The sequence below is a fragment of the Aspergillus affinis genome (assembly GCF_023601865.1).
Source record: "Aspergillus affinis strain CMG 70 chromosome Unknown NODE_19_length_383810_cov_86_361570, whole genome shotgun sequence".
In the NCBI taxonomy this organism is placed as follows: domain Eukaryota; kingdom Fungi; phylum Ascomycota; class Eurotiomycetes; order Eurotiales; family Aspergillaceae; genus Aspergillus; species Aspergillus affinis.
The window spans coordinates 163,507-177,181 of NW_026515800.1; the positions used below are offsets into that span (position 1 = coordinate 163,507).

General features: G+C 47.1%; 2 protein-coding genes across 2 annotated transcripts; one reads left to right on the plus strand and one right to left on the minus strand.

Annotated features, from left to right (window-relative positions):
• Positions 1–421: 421 nt before the first annotated feature.
• Positions 422–7,921, minus strand: KD926_003841 (uncharacterized protein; the record flags this gene model as incomplete). Its single annotated transcript, XM_053097745.1, has 8 exons — positions 422–909; positions 966–1,542; positions 1,592–1,697; positions 1,758–1,996; positions 2,063–2,172; positions 2,233–2,323; positions 2,441–2,648; positions 3,747–7,921. 8 exons carry the CDS (start codon positions 7,919–7,921, stop codon positions 422–424), a joined length of 5,994 nt encoding a protein of 1,997 aa, XP_052958292.1.
• Positions 7,922–8,526: 605 nt separating this feature from the next.
• KD926_003842 (uncharacterized protein) lies at positions 8,527–13,426 on the plus strand (the record flags this gene model as incomplete). The annotated part of the gene is made up of 9 exons (XM_053097746.1): positions 8,527–8,607; positions 8,687–8,715; positions 9,076–9,128; positions 9,209–9,550; positions 9,599–9,912; positions 9,980–10,402; positions 10,505–10,734; positions 10,797–11,231; positions 11,650–13,426. 9 exons carry the CDS (start codon positions 8,527–8,529, stop codon positions 13,424–13,426), a joined length of 3,684 nt encoding a protein of 1,227 aa, XP_052958293.1.
• Positions 13,427–13,675: the final 249 nt, after the last annotated feature.

Consider the following 13,675-nt stretch of genomic DNA (forward strand, 5'->3'; position numbering starts at 1 on the left):
GACATCAATAATGAACAATTGGGTCGGATTTAATACCTGATCACTAGTCTGCTCTAAAATACATGAAGACACCTCTTGTGGAAGTCTTGGCTATTCTTGACCGATGATATATGCGCCGTAGGTTACATGAACAAAGTCCGGAGGTACATTCACTAGGTAATTATGACCTTAGTCTGCTGTCCTGGCTTGTTTTTAGCCCTTCTTTATTTTAATGAATAACGAACATACTGTTAATAATTGACACTCTTTTTTGTTCCTACCATCAACCCGATCTTCAAGACGGACTATACATTGCATTTAGAACCGATGCGAAATCACCATGAATATTGAAATTTCGGATTGAATTGCCCTCAAGTCGGCTTCATTTTCGACATGTTCCTTTCTATGTAAATCTATTTGAGTATTCCCATGTTGAAAGATGTCAGGACTCTACATCGGCCATAGAATGATCGTCGATTTCCTCCGCAGCATCCGAATTATCATCATCATCAGCAACATCCATTTCCGAATGGTCTACAAAATACCCAACTCGCCTCTGATCTTCCAGCCAACGAGAAATTCTGGTTTCCGCATGATACACAGCCCTGCTGAGAGTTATGAGGGACACCCCAACAACTTTTGCCGCTGTTTCGTAGAATGGTCTTGCGGCCTCTGATAGGTTAGACTCCATCCGATAACGCGGATATGAGGTGCCCGGACGAGGAACATGTGCATTGCCATCGTCGATTACCCTCCGAGACTTCAGCTGACTGGTGACTGTCTGCACCATTGTGCTCATCGCTTCATTTTCATCTTCTTCAGCTGAAGTTGCTGGAGCTGGTATCGATGCTGCCGCCGCCGCCGCCGCCGAAGGCTGGTTTTCTCCGGCCCCTGGGTTTGTTGGGAATAGATCCGCTAATGGATTTTTCGCTGGGAAAATAGATATTAATACCAACCGGAAATATGAGAAGCCTCTTATGACATACCTTTGCTGATATCCAGCCAGCTGTTCTCATACCAATCCATGTACTCATCGAGTTGACTGGGTGTCATGTCGAATACCTTATCCTCTTTCAGTTGGATCTCGTTTCCCTTTCCAAGTTTTCCTCCAGACGTTTCGTGACGGTCGAAGTCTCTCTGAGCTTGGATCCAGGTGTTCCAATTTATTGTCTGGGTCGTGGGTTCTTGTGCCGAGCTAGGGTATCTTTTAATGTCGTCAAAGGGAAAATGAAGTTTGGTGGATATGACAATGAGGGCCATTAATTGTATCTCAGGCAAGTCAAATGCCTTCCTCTTGCCAGTTCGTGTTTGGTACTCAAAAGAGAAACCTAAAAGAGATTGTAGTCGTTTGATAGAAGGATATATCTCAACTGGAAGCGGGTTAGAGCTAGAGGAAACCGTGGTTGAAGGGACAGGAGAATCATACTTGGAAGTGCGAGTCTTCTGATAAAACGATATAAGAGGGGTGGATGATTCAATGGCGGAAATTGTACGCTGAACTTGTGATGGTACAAGAGCAATAGCTCTGATACGGCTTTGTGGAGTTGCTCGGCTTGGATGAGCCTCTTGAAACGGTCAGATTGTTGTCTCAGAGCGCAAGTAAATTACTTACGCTTGTTTCAATAATTGAGAGGTACTCCTGTGGAAGCTTGTCTCTCATTTCGCGAGGGATGTCTTTTACCACCCGTATGTAGGGTATTTCACCACGGACAATCATCCTTAGTGCGTAGTGAATGAGTCAAAAGCCACTCAGAGAAGATTTCAGCGATATAACTTACCAGTGCATATCACAGATACTGACGGGAATTCTCATAAGTAGAGCCGCTAGGTAACAAAGACCCACGGTGTCAATTAGCCTGGGCCATTTCGATTTGGGCTTGAAGTCTTCAGGTTCGCTCTCAACATCTGTATTTGGTTGCGAGCTGAACATTTCGGGCTGATCATCTTCTTCCGGAATTTCTTTGATCTTGTCGGAATAAGTCTCCAATCGAAGAGTCCACAAATCACGGACAATACTCTATACATAGCAAGTCAGCTGGCGGTCTGCGGTCGTGCGTTGAGGATGAAAGGCCAGCATTGGTACCTCGAATTGCTCGGGAAACCCCCGAACCTGGACCAAGGCATAGCATTGCTTCCAGAGAATGAATTGGTAAACTTGCAAGAAGAGGGTGTAAGCGCGGCGACCACGGTAGGCTGTTCAGAATTAGTATATTGGCTGAGCGCAGTGCGAATGAGGGTGGAACTTGGTCTTACTTCTGTGGAGTTTCTCTGCAGCCACCTTTTTAATTCGATTTTTCCTGCCCTGTGTTCCAAATTGATCCTGCTCTGCTTCGACTTGCCGCCCCTAAATAAACCCGAGTATATCAGTAAACCGATTCTCTAAACGTAGAAAGATTTTTCCCGACGTATCCTGAAGCCAGGAACTCGGCGCGCAATACCTCTTGTTGATGACCTTGCCTACAAAACCAGAGACCCTCGTCAAGATAGTACCGTCTTTCACGGCATCCTTCCTGCCCACAGCGCCCTCGGATGGTGTAGTCCATCCGGGGCAACGCTCCTCATTCTTATGATCACAAAGAACGAAGATCAGAAGCCATCGACCCTCGCCATATAGGATAACAGCGAGGAAGAATTCAAGTTTTGTAAAATTGATGGAGTCGGAACAGGGTCTTATGGGTGAGTACTGTCTACTCTAGCAACGTCCATTCATCGGATTTTCATGGAGTGGTGGAGATCGATTACCCGTTTGGGATGTCTACGGCAGACAGCTGACTAAGCATCACGTGCGCTGCCGTGGCCCAAACGGGCGTTCTTCCTTCTCGAGTACACAGGTCACGCGCCCCCTACGGAGAAACCTTCCTGAATGCATTCCTGCCTGAGGCAGAGCCTCAGTTAGTACATAGAGGCCTTAGATTCCCGCTCCTAGATAGCCTTTCCTCTCCATGGGAAAATTCCTTGACTACGAGTCATAAACAAACTAGTCTTTTACTAGGCTCCTTTGTAGACCGTCACAATACAGAGGTGTTTCACTCGGTGGGGGTGTTTCACTCGGTAGTGAAATACGTTATATCATCGCCTTTCTTGGCCGATTGATTCATTGCATAAATATTGCATTTTCACGGCGTTTTATTGCAGTTTTATTGCATTTATACGGCATTTTTCGGGATAGTGTTATCGTGATATGTCGCTTGTTTTGGCGATCAGGAAGCCTCTCAAATTGCATAAATATCGTGTAGTTAGTTGAATTAAGACCTTCATTCAGTTGAAAAACGATCATATTCCTTGGCTGAATAATCGCTCCTCAGAAGACCCACAGTAATCTGCCACAGATTTGCCAAATTGATCACATGACTAGTTTCGGGGCGCCCGATCATTCGAACGAGGGCGGCTGACCTGTAACCTGTTCCTTCTCTTTCTTGTCTTGCTTTCCCAATCATCGAAAGATCGGCTTCTCTTGTGGTCTTTCTGCGATGTTTCGACGTCTTACAATGTTAAAAGCCTTTGATGCACCCTGTCATTTTGCTAGGAATCCTCGACGATGCGCGATAGATCTTAGTCCCTCTATCTACGGGTTGCGTGTGCCTCGCTGGGGCCCTGAATGAAACAAATGGAGGGGGAAAACTTATTTCTTCAAGTTTACAATTGGAATGATATGCTGTTCCGGATAATCTAAATTTGGAAGATAGCTTGACAATGAATTCGAATCTGACACAGAGCGCGGAGCACCTGCTTCCTATTCCGCCCTTTTGGAGGCTTTCGTTCTCAACTTCATGAATAAGTACACCAATCCATAGGAACTGAAGACGAAAATGACGAAAATCCCAACGTCTCGCCAACCATAGTAGAAGTCGTTCAGGTTCAGGGTCTCAAGATATCCGCTTCCCTTGGTATACGAGCAGACACGGCACCCGTGGGTGGCTTCCGGATTGACCAGATTGGCATCGGATTCGTTCAGAAAGCCCGCCAAATACTCACCACAGGTGGCATTGGCGGGTGGGTCAAACACGGCATATTCACTCTCCGTGCATTGCACATCGACGTCGAAGATGGTGAAAGTGAGCAAACTGCCGACCAGGTAGTTGGTTGGATTCAAATAATACATCCAGTATCTCCAGAAGGGCACAATTTGTCCATAGGGCACAAGAATACCGCAGAAGGATACAAGAATCCCGACCACCAAGGGATTGACAAGCGATGCAAACACAGCATTCGGGGAATATGCTGCAATGAATTGACCCATGCCCGTATAGAAGAATTCATACAGCAGGACGACCAGGAAGGATGCACCAGCCTTGTTGGTTTCTGCAGGGAACCCCACAGTATAATACCAACATACAAAATAGAGGACACCGCAGACACATAGGTAGGGGAATTCGGAGACGATGAGGCCAGTCACGAAGGCCTTCCAAGAATACATTCGAGATTTCTTTTCGCGCGTGTCGTATATGTCCCGTCTCTCAATGAATAGGGGCTGCAGTTGATTGACCACGCCCGGGGCAACGTACATAAACACAAATATGGTGAAAATGCGCAGCTGCAAATCGTTGACACTGTTCCCGATCATCCAATAAGAAAAGCCATTGAAGAGCGCCAACCCAATATGAAGGTATATCTTATTATTAACATAGTTGCTGTTTCGAAAGAGGGACAGATTCATTCGGTGCAGAACTATCTTTGTCTGGTCCCAAAGGGGCATTGCATACTCCTGGCCATCATCCCGGGTCACCAGCTCCCGCGACGCAGATTCTTCGATGATAGTATTCAACTCTGTTGTTGAACGGTGGAATTCGGGAGATTGGAGCCAGACCTGATGCCAATCGGTGGAAGATAGCCGACCAGATACCACATCGATTACATGGTCCGCCGGGTTGCTTTGTGCTGGACAAGGAGCACCATGTCGCCCGAAGTAATCCTTCAGCGTTTGAGCTCTCGGACCAATATCGCCAAAGTAGACCGTTTTGCCACCACGAGCGAGGAGTAACAGTGTGTCAAATTGATAAAAAAGCTGAGCCGAGGGTTGATGAATGGTAACCAGGATTGCTTGGCCGTGATCTGCTAGTCTACGCAGAAAACGGACCGTGTTGAATGCAGCCTGCCCGTCAAGCCCTGAAGTTGGTTCATCAAGGAAAATCAAAATACTGGGTTTTGCAACCAGTTCCACCCCGATGGTCACCCGCTTCCGTTGTTCAACGTTGAGGCCTCCGATGGTGGAGTTTCCAATAAGAGTGTCTGCGATGCTATGAAGGTCCAAAAGGTCCAGAATGACGTCCACATACCGCAACTTTTCTGCTCTTGGAGTATAGGAAGGCTGACGCAAAAGAGCAGAAAACTCCAAAGCTTCTCGAACTGTGGCATATGGTTCGTGGACATCAAGTTGCTCACAATATCCCGCAGACCTCTGGAACGATAGAGATAAAGGTCGACCATCTACCATGATGGATCCCTCTATCCTACCCTCTGTCTTTCTCTGGGCAAGAACATCTAACAACGTCGTTTTGCCTGCCCCAGATGCGCCCATCAAAGCGCCAAGCATACCGGGCTTCACCCATCCATTGACGTTTTCTAACAACACGCGAGGCCCTGATGGAGTACTCACGGTGTACGTCAGGTTTTTCCAGGTGAAGACTGATGTATTTCTCACTAATTGTACGCTCTCTGCTTCTTTCTCTGTGCCAGGAAGAGTAGTCGATTCGGAGGTTGGCTGATTGTTCAGAGGCTTGTGTGCTTGTGATTCCTCATCAACATTGTGTGGTCGTCGATGATGGGCCAACTTTTCGCGAGGAATGAGAAGAGTGGCACCGGACGCTGAAGCATCACGCCAACGTATAGTTGCCAAGATCGTGATGGCCACGTAAAAAGCCCACCATGCCCAGAGAATACCGAAATTTCGCCAGAGATGCCCTTGTGAGTATGACAGGGCGCTCAAGTATTGAGTTCCAAGTACCACGTTGGATCTGGGCTCCGCGCCTCTAACTCCTGCACAGGACTGATGGGCAGAGTCCACGTTCGAATAGAGCTCACCGCGAGGGATCAGATTGACGCCAGCGCACGGGATTGTTTGACCGTTAAATTCATTGCTCATCAATGAATCAAAGGCATACGCGACCGGGTTGAGCCAATATAACCACCCTAGCCACGGATGCATTTGTGAATACTGGATTTGATATCCTGCATACATCGCCATCACAGTGACCACATAACCTGATATCTTGGATGCGCTATCAAAGCTACGAAAGGTTGCTCCGACGGCGCGAAAAATTGCCGTTCCACTCATAATGGATGCAAAAAGAACAACCCAGTAGGTGAAAAAACCGCTGACAGACATTTGCAAGCCCACCATGAAATAGACGACCAGAGACCATATGGTAACTTGAACCAAGCTGATGGGGATGTCCGCAGTGATCTGCCCTACGCAGAATGCGGCTGGATGATGAAAGGCAAAGTCACCATGCTTGATTACCATCAAACGGCCGGAAAAAGAGTCGACCACTTCGGACATGGCACTCATGCTGTTGTACAGAATAGACCAAAACATTGCGCCTCCTTTCAGAAAGAGTCCCGTTGAGTCCCCAGTAGCTTGGTAGTAGAGAGAACCGGCTACCAAGGCCTGGATCAAAGTCGAACCTTGCTTCATGGCAAGAGTCTTCTTATCGCCTAGGAGAATTTGATATTGACGAACGACGCAGGCCCTTACTTGCCTTGTGAAACCAGCAGTGTGGACGCTTCCTGGGCGATGTCTCTCCGTGGACACGGCATCCTTGAAGTTGCCGGTGTCTTTCTGAGCAGATTCACTGGTTGGGTATTGATACTCGGTTGCCATTTGTGCTCGAAGGGATGAATTGTCGTATACCTGAAGAATGGTCTCGGCGTCTCGAGGGAAGACAGATTCATAGCCGGGTCGAACCTGGCGCTCAGTGGGAACGGTGATGCCGGTCAAAAAATCACCAATTTTTGCACCTTCGTCGATAATAAAGCCCAGATCCTCCATGAACTTCTGTGCTTGGTTGGCAGGACCATAGTATATCTGCTTCCCTTCATCAAGTACCAAGACCTTATCAAAAAGCTGGAATATGTCATTGCCTGCTTGATAAAGCGTGACGATCATAGATTTGCCATACACGTCCGCCATTGCGCGCATTGCCTTGGCCCAATCCAAAGCACTTGACGCATCGAGACCTCTCGTGCTGTTGTCCCAACAATAGATCGATGCGGATGAGGCGAGGCACTCTAATATCGAGACACGCTTTCTCTCTCCTCCGGATACTCCACGAATGTAGGGATCCCCAACTTTTGTTTCCTTCGTATGGGAGATACCAAGGCTTTCCAACAGAAACTCCTTCATCTCTACCCTGTAATCCTCCGTGTTGCGCACTGTCGTGGGGAGTTTCTGGGGTACTTTCAACTTTGTGGCGAAGTCAAGGGTTTGTCCCACGGTCAATGTCGGGAAGAAGATCTCTTCTTCGGTATTCATGATAATTTGACCCTTGTAATGGCTCGCTTCGTCATGTCGCATATTGCCATACCAAACGTCGCCTTCAATTTCGTCATAACCAGCCCGTCTGTTGGCCAGCATATTCAGCAGCGTGGTGCACCCGGACCCTGGTCGACCAAGAACCAACAACATCTCCCCGGGCTTGACACATCCGTGACTTTTGTGGAGGATCTCCTTCGGAGGACGCTTCTGGTGCCTTCTTTTCATCCGACCGATCACGTCGAATTGAGTGAAGATATTCTCGTTGACTGCCGATTCCGCGCTTTTTGCTTTCACCGTTAAGTTGCTCCATGTCACACCCAGATTTCGAGGTGGGAATCCCGAATCACGGTCCCGACGAAGCATATCTTCCAGTCGATATGTCAACGGCCAAGGGTCGCCATGGTTCGATGTAGATTTCTGTTCTTGAATCGAACAGTCTGTGGTTGATGCTGTCGTGGAGCCATCCATGGCTGATCTTCCCACTTACAGTTTGATCGATCGAAAAGGTTCAATAAAAAATTATAAGAAAAATTGACCCGTTCTGCAAATGTCAAGATAGGTCTCGGTTTGGTATGGAGTCGACCAAAGAAAGTTGGAGAAGTCCAGCATATATACACTTCATGTAGTTAGTCGGGAAAATACTCTTCTATATTATTACCCTACAAGGTTTTACGTACTCGAATCTATCTAAGCAGTGCTTTCAGCTCGAAAAATCTCATCTGATTAGCTGCACTTAGGGCTCGGGTTTTCGGATCTTCGGATTTCTAGACGAGACCCGCTTCAATGGATCAGGTACATACATACTAACCCGGCCTGACAATAGACAGCATTTCGATGGACTGGCGCGAGATGGACACATCTCGACTGCCTAGTTTCCTAATAGCTACTTGACTCGATTTCTAACTATATTCTTTGCGTGGTTACTTCAGGCTCAATGACTATTCGGACAACCTCTTTTATTTAATGCAATTGATTTGCTCTCCATCCATCATAGGTCTATCAAGAGAACGATATTTACAAACGGTGACATTCAGAGCATCATTTGAAGGCCCACACTTCTAGACCGGGGGCTGATGATGTCAGCCAACTCGACCGCTTCGTCCGAATCTCCGACTCAGAAAATTTCCGAAGTTCCCGAACTAGTTTTCAATGAAGTGCTCCATGATCGAAGCGCTTCGTCTATTTTTCGTGTTGATTACAAATTCATTATGACTGAGAGAAGCTCAAACCTAGTGCAGACAAGATACCACCGACTACAAGCAGTAAGTCTTGCCATTCTTTTACTTGTCTATCCGCCCGAATTTCCGAACCTGCATGGTCACCAATTGTTTCTCTGGGTTCAACATGAAATTCCCGGCATCATTGGCTTGGTATTGGAGCACAATTGAATTACCATCGTTATCAAAGGACAAGCATATCAAAAATTTATTTCGGGTGACTTGGGCTGCAGCCAGGAAGCTAACTCTAAACAGTGTGACCTGTGTCATACTAGAAAGGTATGGCCGGTTTAATTCCTAGGATGAAGAATTTTCATATCCTTATTCGTGCTTGATTGTTAATACCTAGAAATTCAGGTCAAATGTGATAGGCAAATCCAATGTTTGAATTGTACAACTGCCCAGGCTCGTTGCATACGCTCAAGAACTCGGCGAGCTCGTCAACCTCGAGATTCACGGTAAGTACTGCGCCTGAGTACTCTCCTACGAATTGACAGGGACCTCACAAACCCCAGAAACCTCAGAATCTCGTCTGTAGTTGCCAATAGAAAGGCCAAAGACATCGCCTCTCGAGTGGCGTCACCGAGGGCTGTATCATCTGATAACGTAAATAATGGACATACCCGCTCCAATACCGCTGGGGTGTCACCCGGCTATGCTCACACAGCAGGCGAGGCAACAACTATCATCCGTAGGGAACTGGATTCAAACAGTTCGCTATCGGATGGTCGACGGCGCGTGTTGGAATCGGCCTTGTCTTTGATCGGTCATTTCAAAGATACCTCGCATCCAGTTGTCAATACAAACTATGATTCAGACCCGGAGGATGACCAGGTTTCGGGTCAAATTCCCTCTGAGCTATTTTTAATGATGCTATATAGTAGGTAATTTCCCCCTAGTATCCTAACAGTTATTCTGATATTCTCAGCTACACCAAATTGCTCTAGTTCGTTCAGTCTATTCTGGCCTGATCATATACCCCAAGAAAAGTTTGAGCACATGTGTTTGACTTTACTTCATGGAAAAGCCACTGGCCAAATAGCATGCCATTATGAAATATCCGTGCTTGCGAGGGCAGTCAACTACTTCAATCGCTGGATGAGGGTTTCCAATTCAAGTGACCTTTCTAAAGCTCTGGAAGAGTCCAAAAAGAAGTACACGGCTGCCGGTCTAAGAGCCCTTCGACGGTTGAATGTTTTAAACAGTCCCAGTTTGTCACTACTCCAGACCTTAGTCTCAGGAGTGAGTATGCTCTTACACTTAAGAGGACGGGAATGAGAATTTCTTACTGATCCTGCGTCACTATTAGGCACAGCTACTTCAACTTCTGGGTGATGCCTCTCAGGCCTGGACCCTCACATCATTTGCATCCAGAGTAATGGTCGCTTTGGGCTATCACAACCTAAATTCCCAGGCATTGAAGGAACACGATAACTCCGCAGAAATCCGACATTGTACATACTATTGCTACTACCTAGACAAGGCTTTGAGTATGCTTCTGGTCCGACCCCCATCCTTACCTGATCTGAATGTCGACCCGGTCTCCTTGATTGAGCTAAAATATACCGAGCCTCTTAAAATCAAAATGGGAATACTCCTGAAGCTGTCCCACGTACAGGATGGAGTGATCTCGCTTCTGATCAAGGGGGACAAGTTGACAGAAGCCGAGGCCTCGTCATCTATTCCTGCCTTGAAGTCGGAATTGCAGGACATATGGAAAGAGTCGTGTGAGGTAAGGTTGCGTTGCATTTAGGGAGTAATTTGCCACGCTTGAGGCTTTTACTCTCTCCTATTCTTCTTTTTTGTATCATCAAATCTAACTTGGTCTCACTAGGCACGCTTCCATACGAGCGATACACCTGAATGGCGCCATGAATGGGATGCGCTTGATTTTACTTACCATGCTATTGCCACTACAGTGCTTCGACTGAATTCCACTTCTTTCCATGACCATCAAATCAGAGAACAGTGCCTATTGCACGCACGCAAGGCATTGACTGCCATAAGTGCATTGCTCAATCACATTCTAGATGGGCAACGATTGAACATGGATTTTCTCTTTTGGTATGAACCCTTGGCTAACTTCTACTAATTACGCGGCTCAAATTGGCTGATTAGACATGTAGGACCATCCTTCTCTATCCATTGACACCATTTTTCATCATATTCTGCAACGTCCTTGCAACATCCAACGAGCAAGACTATCATACTCTGACTCAGATAATGACTGCTTTGTCGCGAATCAAGGACAACAATTCTTTTGTATTCGCTCTTTACGGCCTACTGTCGCAATTTATGGATCTATGTGGCCAGCTCGAGGCCTTTGTGGAGAATAATACCACAACAACCGATGTGCTTAATTCTGTCTCACATAGCCCCGAGAGATATCGATCATTTCAGCCGCAATATGAGGAATCAATATCATATGGACCCCAATCAAGGAACTTCTGGGATATGCACAATTTGAACGAGGGCACAGAGGGAGGACTATCCATGGCGGATGAGGAGTACACGGGTGGATTGGGACAATTGCGACCTTCGATGTGGGATGACAATTTGATGTGGGAGTTATTCAATACTCAGCCCTCGATCGAGTGGTTTGACACGGCACAGATTTCGATATAAGGTCGATAGCGTTCGAAATGACTTAAAATCAATACAAATCGAGGAGAGATAAGGCCGTAAGGCTGACCCTACACGTGCCAAGTGGATATCAGCGACGGTGCGGGGGTTTTCTACTTCCTTGCAGACCGGAGCCCTTTCCATCCCTACATCTGACTTCATTATTTTGTTTTTCCAGATATCAAACTCAGTACTATTTCTCAAGAAGAGATGCCTGCAAGCGCAAAGTCTCGCGGAGGATGCGCGCGATGTAAGGACAAAAGAGTGAGTTGACGCTGCCCCTGATGACATCAGAGCAGAAAAAGCTTATCTAGCAATCTAGGTGAAATGCGATGAAAAACGACCGTCGTGTCACAGATGTACTCGCTTGCAGCTCTCATGTCCTGGTTATCAGCAGCGGTTCCGATGGTCGACAAAGTATGAGGTCCTCATGAAGGGTCGGACAAGTTCACAGCGCAACTTTCGCTCTGCGTCGAGCACACCGGTCACGCCGGCTGCAGATTTCAACTCAGCGGAAGCAGATACCTCGTCTGGTATAAATTATGAAGCTACAGAGAACCTACCTGACAACGAGGAATTACATTGGGGCACCATCCCCTCCTTGGATGAGATCGATTTGGATGGACTCGGTACATTGTTTCCACGGAGTCTGGGTGCAGAAAGCCCGGTGTCTTCCTTACAAGACCAACAATCCACAGGCCTTGCAGCTGCCATAGATAGGCTGGATCATGCTGATCTCGCTAATCACGTCGAGATGCTGACGACCTCTTTTGCGGCACCTTCAACTAATTCAACTCTCGAGCTACGGAGGGACAGTACATGGAACCAAACCCCACCGACGAGGCCACTGGTTTCATTAGAATCGTCGCTCGTGGAGTACTATTTCCAGCATGTGGCCACTATATACTCGTCTTTCGATGGAAGCATGAATCCATTTCGTACGATGGTTGGGCGTGTCTGGGCCTCATCTCAGGTATTGACGTGGACCCTTCAGAGTATGGCAGCTGCCTGTCTCGCTCGCGATTTTCCACATTTGAAATCGCAAGGCGTAGCGCTGCGACGGCAGGCATTGAATGCCATTGAAGACGAGGCAATTACCGGGAGGACTACTGAAATGTCTCTTTTATCCCTCATTATGCTAGGGCAATCTGCTAGTTGGCATCTGCAAGCAGATGTAGGCCTGTCACAGTACCGACTCGCTAAGAAGATTATGGCGAGCGGACAGCGTCGCAACAATATGACAGAAGATTTTAGCTCCCCGGGGCGAAACTCGGTGTTTTTTCAACAGTCCTTGCATTACTGGAAGATGCTACTTTCATTCGTCACCCCCTTGGATGATCCCGCGTGTCCTCTAGGAGAACCCCAAGGTCTGAGTTTACCCTTGCAGATGATTCCTCATCCCTGGGCAATAATTGCGCCAGACTTAATGGAGCGGATCCATGAGGTAGGTCGGCTTGTATACAAGCACAGACGCATGACAATGGGATCAAAATTCTGGCGACGAACAGACTTCGCCATATTACAAGATCTGATTCAGGACGTTGGACCCATAGAGGCTTATCTACTGAACTATCAACTCCCCGCACAAGAGGATATTGTTGATCCACGCGATGATACAACGCCCGTTTCGCACTTCTTGTCAGTTGCTCAGGCATACCGACTTGTCGCCCTACTTCAAATCTACCGAATATTCCCGGACATCCTCGACAAGCGTCTCACGTCGGAAACCCCAGCACCTGCCTTTGAAGGTCTGCCGAAACCCTCATCAAACAGTGCTGAGCAATGGATGCAACATCTTGCCATGCATACCGTTCGCATCCTTCGCAAAGTACCATTCGAGTCTCATACTCGCTCGATACAGGCCTTCCTTCTCGTAGCCTTGTCGAGCGAGCTGCGGTCTCCGATGATTCCCGACGACATTAACAATGTGACCAATGAGATGTTGGAGATCACCGAAGCCCGGAAATTCATTCGTGGCAGGCTGGAAGTCTTTCGATATGTCTTTGCTCCGCAGCCCGCGCAGCGTAAACTTGACATTGTCCTGAAGGCTTGGGAGCAACTGGATAGGGGACTGCCGAATGTGTACTGGATGGACGTGATGATCGAGAATGGATGGGAGATTTTGTTTTGTTGATTTGGTGGTTCAAGAATATATTTTCCCATTCTATCAATCTATAAGATATGCTGAGTACATACATGGAATAATTAATCTACTGGAGTGGAAATATTACATCAGAATTGTGGTACTGTGAATCCTATACACTCTAAGTCCAACCAACGATAATTGAACACGACATGTTCATTCCGCAAGAAGATTACTAGAAGAAACAGGCATAATAAATTCCCGAATTTCTGGACACAATCAGTGGCGACCCCCAAATCG